The 13,772-nt window shown below is 35.3% G+C and overlaps 1 protein-coding gene across 2 annotated transcripts in view; it reads right to left on the bottom strand.

Moving 5' to 3' along the window:
- LOC145666285 (WAP four-disulfide core domain protein 18-like) overlaps positions 1 to 13,772 on the bottom strand; it is a 151,446-nt gene that overhangs the window by 71,190 nt on the left and 66,484 nt on the right. For both annotated transcript variants that reach the window (XM_081733363.1, XM_081733352.1), the window contains exons 2-3: positions 7,783 to 7,856; positions 292 to 432 (exon numbers count right to left, since the gene is read on the bottom strand). In XM_081733363.1, the coding sequence (XP_081589489.1) occupies positions 299 to 432; positions 7,783 to 7,849 (201 nt within the window). In that variant the 5' untranslated portion in view covers positions 7,850 to 7,856 and the 3' untranslated portion in view covers positions 292 to 298. The remainder of the gene's footprint in view (positions 1 to 291; positions 433 to 7,782; positions 7,857 to 13,772) is intronic.

Here is a 13,772-nt window from a genome sequence, read left to right as displayed (position 1 = left end):
AAGTAGATCACTCAAGAAATTAGGGAAAAGTTTCTACAATGTGGTAAAATTTTAAAATATATATGTATTATTAGTGACTAGTGACCTAATTTCAAAAGCTGTAAAGCCCTTCGATCTTCAGCTACTGGTTCGTTTGCTGTAAATGTAATCTGATTACTGAAAATCTATTGCCAGTTGCAATTTTTGTAATAGCCGCGGTCAGAACCAACCGAAAAAATAAATCTTCACTACTTATATTGGATAACAATCCAGTGAGTAAAATGAAAGTTTGTTTCTGTATACTTATCTAACCTTTAGATCATTCAGGGTTCATGCAGTCATGACCACACCCATTACTACAGCACTTCTGAGAACCAGGGCAACTGTTATCTGAGGAACAAAATTCTGCACATGCTCCGCCTCCTCCAGGAGATGGGCAAGAACCAGGCTTTTCTGAAAAACAAAATAGGATGAATCATTGTAAGAACAATAACTCCAGTTCAAACTTTTAACGTAAACTATGTAAGATATTTGATCAATATAATTTTGAAAGTATATTTTACCAGTATTTCATACATTTAGAAGCTGTTATCTTATGGTAATTTTATCACTGGAAGTCTTACCCTTCTTTAAAGATTTATTTCCCTTATATGTTTTCGTTATTTCAAAGCCAAAGATAAGTATTAGGGTAAAAACGTTATTTGATCTAAATGAAGACATCTACATTGATCCTTCTTTTCTAGCCCAAGATCTGATGGCGTGATAAATTTATAGGAAATAATATCCTTGTTGTAGCTTATCTGGTTATGTTAAAAATAACGTCAACCGTTAGTAGATAAAAGAATTTCATTTTGTCTTTAATTGCATCCTCTCACCTCGTCTCTATGGAAGAACATTTACTGAGTTTATATCCAAACAAAAAATCTTACTAGAAATTAATGATTTCAAAGAAAAGCTGGCCAACGTTTCACCATCCTAATCCTATCGTTAATGGATACTGATTTCTTACAATTATTATTGTTTGGTGTTTAACGAATATATTTTCACCCCACAGTTTCCACATAAATTTTAAAGTATAAAGCAAGAAAAATAATTTCTATGGATGAAAAAATTGAATTGGTAATATTGCTACCATGTCGTGGGTTTAACATGTGCCAAAAATCTCATATCCCTTTTAGCATCAAGTTTTTCAGACCTAAATCGAAACGTCCCTTAGACTCTTAATTATTGATACATGCACAAAATGCTCACTTGTTATGTAATATTATAGGGACTTTCATATCGAGGACCATACGATGGATACTAATTTTTTGTCCCAAACCTTTATTCAGAGATAAGTCTCGTTTCTTACTTTTTCAAAAATAAGAACCTCCTTAGCAAAAGATAGTATGATAAACCTGATTATATAAGTAATATTACTGCCCACTCGAATAAATTACCGAAAATTGGCTTGCCCCAACGAATTTGAGTATAAAATGTTTAACTCTTTATCTAGTTAATAACTGGCCACCACGATAGTTGTGTCTAATATTTCATTGGGTGGGACGCTCTTTCTATAATGCGTTTAGTTGATGAAGCGATTTCGCACTATGAAGCTACACAACTACTGTAAAGTGTCAGTCATAAGGCAGTGTTGAGTTGAACAGAGTCGTGTGAAAATACATGGAAAATCCACAACTGCGACTAATTTTCCTTTACAATATCAAACTCGAACTTTCTGCACACATAACCGCGAAAAACATTAACAGTTTATTTGGACCAGGAGTTGTGAATGAACCACACGCCATTCGTTTGTGCGATTTCGTGCCGGTGAAACAACACTGAAAATTGATTCCCCCGCTAACTAACAACATAATGTTCTGATGACCTCCTAAGAAATACTATGCAAGTGAAGGAAAGTTTTATTGCATACTATGACGAATTAGGCACACGCCAAACCACTGTCATTTGGCGATCCCATACAATTTTAAGATCAAAATGATGCACTCATAATTGCCACATAATTTAATAATGCCCAAAAGGATCAGGATATGGAGATGTGCGGTTATATAAAGCACGTGGATCAGGATGTAAAGGTGGATACATGGATACGTGGATACATAATAATCGGGAAGGTTTTCTTTATCACATGTTCACTTCTCATGGGAATTAAATCTGCTACAACAATCAAAAACGACCAAGACAATAGTTGAGTACTGACCAAAACGCAGAATGATTTATTAGTGATGGTCTATTGTGGGAATGATTTATATTGTACTTCTTCGTCTATCGTGATCGCCAATTATGGATCGTTACAGTGATGAATTCCACAAAAGGCGATGTGCACTTGTTTGCAAGCATTTAAGACTAAGAAACTTACGCTACGTAATTGTTGCAGAGTCTTTGTTCTTGAAGAAATACTCCACTGCGAAAGCGCGATGGTCTGGCTACTGACGGACAGTGTTGCCAGACACGGTATGCGAAATTAGACACACCTTCCGTCCAAATTGCACAATTTTACACACAAACTGGAAGAAGCTGCACACAAAATTGCATAATACATAACTACGTATGTATATGTATATTATGTCTGATGATGTACATACCTATACGTACATCTACCAGCCATTGTTCAAAGATTCAGCGTTTGATTTACTATTATACATGGTGGTCCAAAATTAGGTATACAGTCCCGTACTGATCAACTCATTGCTTTTTATATCATTTCTTATTGCTATCCATCAGGTAGACTTAGTTTCTTTATTACTTGTTCTTACTGTACCCTACCTGCTTTTGGTCCACCCAGTATTATATTATTATTATTATTATTATTATTATTATTATTATTATTATTATTATTATTATTATTATTATTATTATAGCAAAACCGTCACATTCTTCCCGCCCATTGTCAGAGAAAGAGTGTTGAATTTTTGATTTAACTTCCCTTTTTCCAATTTTTGTTCTTCGTTCAATCAAAGATTTCCCATCCCGCTCATTCACGTCGTTCATCTGTTTGGAAAATGGCATTTGCCTGATTAGTGGTGAGAAGACAAAAATGACTTCTTATCCCCCGCACTTCATGTTTTGGTCAACATCGAGGGTCAATATTCATCCATATTGCTTGCCTTGAACAAAGCAGCTTTGCTTGGGGATGTGGGCTAACGATCGTGACACCCGCTTCTGAAAAACGAGAAGTGAGGTACCAAGGAAGCAACATAAGTTTTATTGCTCCGCCCTGGAATCAGGTGTTGGCACTCGTAGTTTCGGAAAAACAATTTTCAGAAAAAAAATTGGAAATAATGAATATTTGAATGAAAGGAACTTCGCAAAAGTCATCAATGATAGAAATTTTGAATTGACCAAAGTGCACACAAAATGCACACAGATTGGCATTACACACAAAATGTACACACAGGGTAAAATTGCACACATTTTGTGTAATTACACATACGTTGGCAACGCTGCTGACGGAAGGCTTACGTAATTCTTCCAATACTGCACATGCGCACCGAACAGTCGTACAAACCTACATGCATACACAATGCTCTGAACCTTTACAAAACAAAACAACAATGAGCACGTTATCTATCGTTTTACGTTTTCTATGTTCATTTTACATAGTCTAATAACTATTTATGCCGCACCCTTTATATAAATATAAAGCCTTGTTTCCATTTTGTACTAATACACGATAACACACTGAGCAAGGCTATGTGATGATATGTAAAAAAAAAAAAAAACACTATAACGTAACAGTTTCAACTCAATAACTGTGTCTTCATCAGAATTCCACTCCCTCTCTTACTGGAGAAGGAGTGGAAGTCTGATGAAGACACAGTTATTGTGTTGAAACTGTTACGGGATAGTGTTTTTTTTTTTTACATATCATCACATATCCTTGCTCAGTGTGTTATCGTGTATTAGTACATATATATATTGCATTACAATGGTTGTTTTGCATATTATTCTCCCATTTATTATTGGTTTAAAGAAACGAAAGCTGTAAAAAGGAAAGATTCTCCGTAGCATAATACTTAAAACAATGGAATGTGTATGCGGTAATTAATATTCAGGTGCAGGAAATCAGGGATTGCTTTTCCCTGCAGATTCATTCAAGTACTGTAACTTGCTGCCACTAGGGTTTAAAGACCATACGTTACTTGTCACGCTTCACTCTTAAGCTTCAATCATATACATTTATTCTTGTACCTTATGTATTCAGAAGCAAAATTGTGAATTTCAGAGCAAGAATTATCGTCCTAGCACTACTGACTACATCTGTGTGTATATCTAGACCTCGATATATATATATATATCTGTCATTACCTTCCAAGAATTTTGACTGGTTTTCTGGTTATTTTTGAGTTCAATGTCCTTTTCAAGTAGCGAGAGCATGTAAAACGCGGACTCACAGTATTAGATGAGCTCAAATTGGGAGTCGAACCCGAGTCCCCCTGTCAAAAGCACATACAGTCAATAGGGAATTCAATGTTGACTACAATGATGTGCGATACATCTCATCTATTTGGGTCTCGAAGCGAATCGAGCGGCATTTGGGGTCTCGAAGGGCTCAATTTCATCAAAGAAGTAGGCCAACGTATAACACACCTTACTGGTGACAAGCGGGCTACTACTTTTCTGATACAACGTATCAGCATAGCAGTTCAGCGAGGAAATGTGGCTTCCATTTTAGGTACATTACCTCCTGGAAAATTATTAGAAGAAGTTTTTCTTTTATAACTAACTGTTCAAAATTTGCTGTTTATCAGTCTGTAAAAAAATGTCAAATATGTTCCAATTTATAGTTAAAAAAATATTCTATTTAAATATATTATGTTAAATTTGACATAATATTTAAACTGTAACTCAGCAAGGTGCAAATAGATAAAACTAATTTTAAATTTCTCATCTATTCAATATAATTTTGTTCTACTTTTATTAAATTTCTTTTACATACAAAAAGTTAGTGTACAAATCTTCATAATAAAACTCCAACTTTCTGTCTTTTGCTTTTCATACATTATTTTATGCTTTGAGATAAAGTTATCTAATGCGAAAAATAAATGTATGTCTTGCCTTTGTGAAACACTGTACATTTCTTTCATTTATGTTGGCAAAGTATTTAAATCATATAGTGTTTAGAAAAAAAAACTAAATTTCCACAGCTAATACTAAATGACCACATAGTTGATACTATTTTACTCATTGAGACGTATACGAAGAAACAAATGTGGGACATAATAACAAATTTAAAATTATGAATCTATATTATTAAATTTTGTATTATTTGTATTAACAAACGAATTTATAAATGAAAGTAACTAATATTTTGGTAATATTTTTACAATATTGGATCAAACACAGGAGATACTTGAGGACCATGTAAGACAGTACTCCTAAGAAAAATAAGTTAGGATAAGGTTATTAACACAGTTAATATATATGTTTCGATATACTGATTAAAAGAGCTCCTTCGTGGCTAAGCGGTTAGCGTACGCGCCTTTGGCGTGAGAGACCCAGGTTCGATTCCCGGCGGGAGCCCATGTGATTCGGATTCCACGTTAATCAGTAGGTTCACGTCTCATATAGCCTCGCTGCTGAAAGGGACGCTAAACTAAAATCAACTCAACATATCTGATTAAAAGTTCCATTGGACACATAACACAGAATATGCTATTATATCAGAATTAACAAAGATAAATAGTGGCTATGGATATAAATTCGTCAATTATAAAAAAAAAAAAAAAAAAAAAAAATTAACAAAGTGCACGATTTTTAATCTTTCAAGACATCCATATGCAAAAGTGAGATTCTAATTAATTATATAGTAAGTTCCTTAGGTTGCTTTAAATAAACTATGACCCCAAACGTTCCTGCACTTACTTTTAGAAACGGCACTGAATAGTTTATAACGTGTTTCATAATCCTTTCTGTTAATATACTATTACCGAACACAATTTCGTTTAGTCCTTCTGTTGCTCTAGTGGTTGTTGCGTGCGTCTTTCGTGCACGGGTTATGGGATAAATTCCCAATTGAATAATATTAAATGCAATACCATGCTTCGGATTCCACCTAAAGATAGCCCCGATGCTGAAAACGGTTACAATACTTTAACTAATACGTAGTAACTAGAAATTCAACAAAGAGTCAGAAATTCTTTAATGAAATTTGACTGTAAACTTTAGAATTCGGGTACAATGTCGTGCAGCGTTAGGAAGAGTAGTCTCCAAGCTCTAGATTACCAGTGTGAGAGAACAATCTTGAGAAATTTATATTAACAAGGTGCCATGACCTCGGATTGTGAGCACTGAAAGTCACATTGCGTTTGCATTTTGACTGACAATTTCTGAGGTTTGTATCGATTAGCATTTGTGACAAGGCATATGAAATTAAAAGATATGTAATTATTATTATTATTAATAATAATAATAGTTGTAATTATCATAATAATAGTAATAATAATGTTACACTTTAAGAATTCTTACCTTGTAAATTAGCCCGACTACTGTCTTATCAATAGCTGTTATTTACTGGTTGAGTTCAAAGAATACTGCACATTCATAAAAAAAATTATAAATATTTTTCTAATGAATGCTTTATTTTATGGTCTTAAATGACGTGCCACAAATGAGGACGACCTTTACATTACCTTATACTAACATTCTCCACAACTTATCTTCCCCACAGTAAAACTCCATTGTTTTGACCAATGGTTGCCGATGCTTTTAAGGGGGCAGACTACTGAAAATGATACAAAAGCTAACAATTTTTCTTTCGCCTGCTTTTATGTAAGTGGAAAAAAATATGAAATATAACTTACTGCAATAGTAGATAATGTTACTCTACACAGAAAAACACGAATCAAAAGAATTTTCAGTGTTATCATCCATGGAAATTACAGTGTGGTCAGAATAGGTTGAGGCAGCAACTAGAAAAATGAACTCAACAGTAATTGATGACTCATCATTTGTTCCTTGTGAACTACTTTTTAAATAATATTTGTATTTATTTTGCAATAAACAGTACAAAATAAATAGTTTTTTTTATAAACAATACAAGTAAATACAAATATTTATTAAAGTAGCTAACAAGGAACCAACACAACATGATAAGTCGTCAATTACCGTTTAGTTCATTTTTCTAATCGCTGCCTTAACCTAAATTTTTGGGAAATTCATATTCTGGCCACGCTGTAATTTCTAGGATGGCAACACTGAAAATTATTTTGATTCATATTTTCGAGTGCAGAATAAAATTATCTATTATTGTGGTAAGTTACATTTCATTGTCTCTTCTCACTTACGAAAAACAGGCAAAAGAAAAATGCTTAGTTTTTGTATCATTTTTAGTACTTTTCTCCCTTTAGAGACAAGATAATAGTCACTTGATTTACTAATCAGATACTAAAGATTTAACGTAATTTTGCAGATAATAATCATTACATCGAAGGGCGCCGATCCTGGGGGCCGGGGGGAGGGGGCGCCACCCCCAAAGATCATGTGGGCTCCCTACTGTATTTGTGAATATACAATATTTGGAATCGGCGCCCTTGATTACATCTATCAGATATTAATAATAATTACACTTTCTCTACCCTTTCTCGTGATTATAATCTAACGATCAATAATTGCTTCAAAAATAGAATCAGGACTTGTAATCTAGAATTAGGAATAGAATTAGGACATCTGTAAGAATAACCACCTTCAGCTGACACATTAAACGGTTCATATAGTTACTCTTTCTTTTGGTTACAGCGTATTACATGGCTAAGTACCAGCTAATCATGTTACAAACTATAAAAATATCTATTTAATACATACGTGACATTGTGTTTGCCACACACATAAATGTTATGGCCAAGAAAATTACCCACGTCGTTGCAGCCATCTTCGGTCTAAAAGTAAAAGAAAACGTAAGTAAGTACTTGAAGCAAAACCATAACTAGCAACGACTACTTTTTTGCTATTACCTATATTTTGGGTTGTCATCTTTAATAGTAATTGAAACGCAAGTTTAATAAAAGTATGTGGTAGGATGAATATAACAACAGTGATTTGAAATGACATATTTTTGAAATTTTGAAAACTTCTTGCTATTTTTTTAACATCGTATAATTTTAAATTGTGTTGTCAAATAAAATATAAAACAAATACTTTTTCAGTAACAAATGGAATGAAATGTCTAGTTTTACGTCTTCGATTATGCCCTGGAAACGAAAAAAGCCAGATAATAAATGAATGGGAATAATTGTGAAAATGTGGAAGATACAGTAACATAAGAACCCCGAGAAAGCTCACAACCACGATGTTGTCCACCACAAAGTTGCGTGGTCGATAGTTAAACCGGGGACTTCTGGCATCAAAGATGAGCGAAAGATGAGGAAATTACTCCTGACCCATCATCCCTCCTTTTCCAATAATAATCACATTATTCTGTGGTAAGTAATTTTTAAACGGAGAGGCCACGAGTTTTATCAATGTGTTATGGTTTACCACTCCATTTCAATACTGAGATTAACTAACATGATGCCCAGTTTTCAAAGTGAGGTTTGAACTATCACCCAGTTTTTCTCCGAAAATTTACGCTTCTATCAGGAATCACGCGCAGATCTACGCCCACAGAGAATACCAGTGATGTGTACTTATCAGTAAAGGAGCATAGGGTAGGGTTTATTTGTGTCTCTACAGTATAAGTAATCTAAATTTTGTAACCAGCATCAGAATTCATTCGTTCTTCTCAGAGAAAATAATAGACATTCAATGGTGGTAATAACTGGCCCGCAAGCCTTGCAGTATGAGGAGGCTTCAAGTTGTAAAATTCGATTAGCATAAATCTTGGTTTTCGTTCTGCTTGGGAACGCTAAATCGGCACTATGAACATATGTAATCTATTCGAAGTTGTACCGTATTGACGTTACGAATTATTTTTTTTTTCTTTCCTCATTTCTATTGAGACGGTTATGCAATCAAATATGCGATTTTAAAGCGCCATATCTGGCAATATTGGGAACTATTTGTTCTGGCTCTATCCCTCTGGGCAGTGGCGGCGTAAGGGCGGGGCGAGCGGTGCCCTCGCCCCGGGCCCCACTTTGTGGGGGCCCCCGACGGTAGGTAAAAAATAATTACTAAGGAACCTTGTTAGCATGAGCCGTACAAGGGCTGTCAAGGTTTATAATCCACACCTTCCCTAAATGTAAACGCAATTAATTGTCAATCAATATTTCACCAAATAACGGATGAAACAACAGAAATATCTGTCTAATAAAGCTAATCAGTGCTGGATTTCCGTATAAGCTAAACAAACTACAAGCTTCGGGCCTCACTCTCTTGGGGACCCGAAAGAAATTTAAAGAAAAAAACTGAATGTAGATAAAAAAAATATAAAAGTTTCATTATCCTGGAAGCTCCAAAGAAATTTATAGGAAAAAGCTCTGAAGATAGGTGAAAAATGAAGTAAATGTTTCATACTCGTGTGACCCCCCAAAGAATTTTAAAGGAAAAGGCTGAATACAGGAGAAAAAATAAAACAGACGTTTCACTTTCTTGGGGCCCCCAAGAATTTTTTTTAAAAAAAAGTTGAATGTAGGTGAAAAATAAAAAAAATAAAAGTTTTACTCTCTTGGGGCCCCAAAGAAATTTAAAGGAAAAAATGTATGTGGATTACAGCCCACTGAAATTTACATTTCAGCCCACAAATTTAGAGTGAAGAAAATGTTCAATAAGAAAACAAGTGTTCAAATAACCAAAATACTTCAGCATTATATTTAATTCAACTCCTGATTGTTCTCATATGGAACACTTGTCACAAATCATTCGATTTGTTGACATACAACGTGATTCTGTTCAAGTTCGGGAAGCATTTATTGATTTCATCTCTGTCGAAGGAAAGACTGCTGAGAGTATTTCTGCTGAAATACTGAAGAAACTTCAATGTGATAGGCTTGGTGTTAAGATTCCAGAGGCCAGTCTTGTGATAATCAGGCTACAATGGCCGGGCAATATTCTGGAGTTCAAACTTTGATACGGAATGTAAGTCCATTGGCCATTTTCGTTCCTTGTAACAATAATTCATTGAACCTTGTGGCTTACATGCTGCACACGTTAACGTTCTGGCGGTGACTTTGTTGGGAGCAATGGAACGTTTGTTGGTATTCTTCTCTAGCTCTTCTCACCGATGGAATGTGCTGCAAAATCACGTAAAGATTGGTCTGAAACATGAAAATGACACTAGATGGAGTTCAAAAGCAGAAGCTTTAAAGGCTCATTCAAGTTAATTGGATGAAGTAATTGATCTGTTGGAAGATCTGCGTGACACTTCGATTGAAACGCTTGATACTAGAAGAGATGCTGGTCTTCTTCTTGTAAGCATCCAGTCATTTAACTTCATCGCTTTACTATATATATCTGGTCAGCAAATCTGTCATATATTGATCGGATCCAAAAATGCCTTCAATCTCAGGATATGAATTTCAATCAAACTCTTATTCAGTTACAGAGCCTGGTTAACACCATTAATATCTGGAGACGCGCTGGGCAAGGAAATCATATCCACACCTGAAAGAAGTTGCACGGCATGGAACATAACTGTGGGCACACACAGTAGAAGGAGATGCATGGCTGGAGAAGCAAAGAATGAAATCTGACTGCACAGGTCAAAGTGTGAAAGCGAGGAAAGGCTAAAAGCATGTTGCTCTGATTTGGCTTTGTTCTACCCGAATGACCTGGGTGGCTTATTATTATTTCAGGATTATAAGGATTTAATCCGTTCACTAAGATGTGCTCAGAAAGCTAAAGAACAACTTGATTTTTCACCACAAGGTATCCTGAAATATGTATCTTCAATGGGGCTTGAAATTTACTAAAGTTTGGCAACCACTCTTCAGATTGTGACAACACTGCCCGTACCGGTATCTGTCGCATCATGTGAAAGGTTTTTCACCAAAATGAAATTGATAAAATTATACTTGCGTTCCACAATGAGTCAGGAAAGATTCACAAATCTAGCCATTATGTCGAAAATAAAATAGCATTCATTACATTCTGATAATATAGTTGCGACTTTCGCTACTACCAAAGCAAGGAAGGTATCATTCTGAATGTTGGTGGAACATAGACTAATATGGTAGTGGAACTACTGTCGAAAGTAGTTTCATGTTTCAAGTAAAGGCAATAAAAATACAGAAGTACCAAAAGAAAATGAAATCTTTGTTTTACGTCCCACAGTAATGCCGGTTAGGCTAAAGGGGACGGTGATGATGAGAAATGAATGAAATGGTGGAATGAAGAAAGTGGGAGAACCGCGAGAAAACCCATGAGCACGATGTTTGTCCATCACAAAGTCCGGGACCCCAAGCTCCGGAGGTGAACGCTCTACCACTGAGCCACCACGCCCCCAAAAGAACCAAAAGAGTAATAAAAAACTGTCAAGATTTGTCAATTGACTGGTGATAGGTGGTAATGAATAGTAGGATGGTATAACCTGTAGTAGAATTCTGTGCTCACATATTTAATCTATAATATCCCCAATTATTCAATATATTCAGGATTTTTTTGTTATAATATATTCTAATACTAAGTAAATAGAATATATTACTACTATGAACTAAGTAATAGTTCATACTAGTAAATGGTAATGGAAATAGTCATAAGTGACAGAATATAAATATGACTGAATTATTAAATACAAAATAATATAATCATAAAACAAGTGAGAAATCTGGAAACAATAGTAAAAAGGACAAACAGGAGAGAAATATTCTAGTGCTTAACTATTCATTGATATTTCGGCAAAAGCAGCGGAACTAAATAGATCGTACATTATCACTAGAGAGAAACCGAATGTTAAAGTGAATGGGGATAATTGTAGGAAGAAAAATTTAATCAAATAAAACCCATCTAACGTAAATTCAGACAAATGAGAAACCATGAATAAACTTAACTATATGAGAAATTGCGCAGGAGAAACACCAAAGGCGAGAACCGAACAAAAGTATTCTAGAAACCATAGAGCTTACATTTAAAAATTCGCATTAGTTATATTATTATTTGCAATTTTTGCAATATCAGCTCATTGTTACGTTTTGTACATAAATTTGTCTCTCAACATTAGGAACATTATTTCCACTATTCCATCTAATTACAGTACACCTTGATACTACGATAGTATAGGTGTAGGATAAATTGTGGATTCTTGATTGTTACGTTTTGTTTTTTCTTAAGATTGTTATTTCTGTGTGGGTTGTAGTTTCCGTTACACTTGTATCCCTAATCCTTTTTCTATCGTGTCCTTTGTTTAAAAATGAATAAAAAAGAAAGAAATATGCAATGATAATCGTGGTCTAGTTTTATTTGTAGATACCAGCCTGAAGGCGGTTCTAAGCATTTAAAAAATAGACAGGGATGCTAATGTCAGCCCTATTGTTTAATGTATCCCAGATTATAATGATCTAAACACACACAAACCAACAGGAATGGGGGAGGAGCAAACAGAAAAAATGATTATGTAAATGAATGTCAAAAATAGAAGTGTATAAATCACGATTGTTTGAAATGGGGCCCCAACATACTTCACTGGCCCCGGGCCCCAGTTTGCCTTACGCCGCCACTGCCTCTGGGTGACGTTAAGGTCATTCAGACTGAAAGAAACAAGGTGGAGTGTTTGATTCAAGAAGTTGGGAAAGTGTTTAAATCGTTTGCCAAAGTTAGATGGGCAAATCTAAAAAGGAAGATAGTATTGCATTTGGAATATGTAGAAAAGAAGTTATTCTTGGGTTTGAAGTGAATTGCAGTTCGTTACTCATTAAAAGTATTATATTTCACAGTGATATTACCGCGCGAAGTTATATTGTTCAATATTAACAAGTAGTCTTCTATCAAAGCGTATATGAGTGCACATATTACAATCTCCTTGGTGTAACATGATCAAGGTGAGTTTGTTTTTTGAATTACACGTATGTTTTGAAGAAATCAGTTTTACTGACTGACTAAAAGGGTTAATATTAAAAATAATAATTGAATTATTTTCGGACTATTGTAGCTTTTAAGACGTTAATGTTTGATTATGAACTATGCCAAGTGCTTGTTTAAATGGAACAGTATACCGTTCTTGTTAAATGTGTGTAATAAGAGGCTTTTCGTATCTTCTTTTTGGAATATATTTTGAGGAAGTTTATAAAGTTATTAGTAAAGAGGACTTAAATATCTTATTATTTCAAAAATATAGTTTCGCCTAAATTTATGCTTGGCCTGTGTTTCTTGAACAACTTTCTATACTCTGGAGTAGGAATGGCCACAAAGTTCCGGTTCCGGCGGAACCGTTTCCACGAGGAACCGATTCTCGGAGATCCGGTTTTCAGAACCGGTTCCGGACCTGGATCCGAATACCCGATTTCAGAGCCGGATCTTATGAACCGGTTCCAGACCTAGATCCGAAAACCCGGCACCAGAACCGGCTCTTAGGAACCGGTTCTAGACTTGGATCAGAAAACCCGGTTCCAGAACCGGATCTTAGGAACCGCTTCCAGATCTGGATTTGAAAACCCGGTTCCAGAACCGGTTCTTAGGAACCGGTTCCAGACCTGGATTTGAAAGCCCCCAAAAACTCGTAAACGAGGCACATAGTTCACCTTCAAAACACTACAAAAAGGACCATGCGCTTGTGTCCTCCCAGTCCAGACCCGCTTGTGCCCCCAGAAAAGAAATTTGGTCCACCAGCGAGTGTTTAGCCAAATGAGTTGGCCAGTTACCCAGTTTATTTATCCAAATTAGACAAGCGACCGCCACTTGGGCGCCTGCCGTCGCTTCCACCATTT

This window comes from Thermobia domestica, chromosome 1, assembly GCF_964235325.1.
Source record: "Thermobia domestica chromosome 1, izTheDome1.hap1.1, whole genome shotgun sequence".
Taxonomy (NCBI): domain Eukaryota; kingdom Metazoa; phylum Arthropoda; class Insecta; order Zygentoma; family Lepismatidae; genus Thermobia; species Thermobia domestica.
This window is presented reverse-complemented; position numbering and strand designations above follow the sequence as displayed.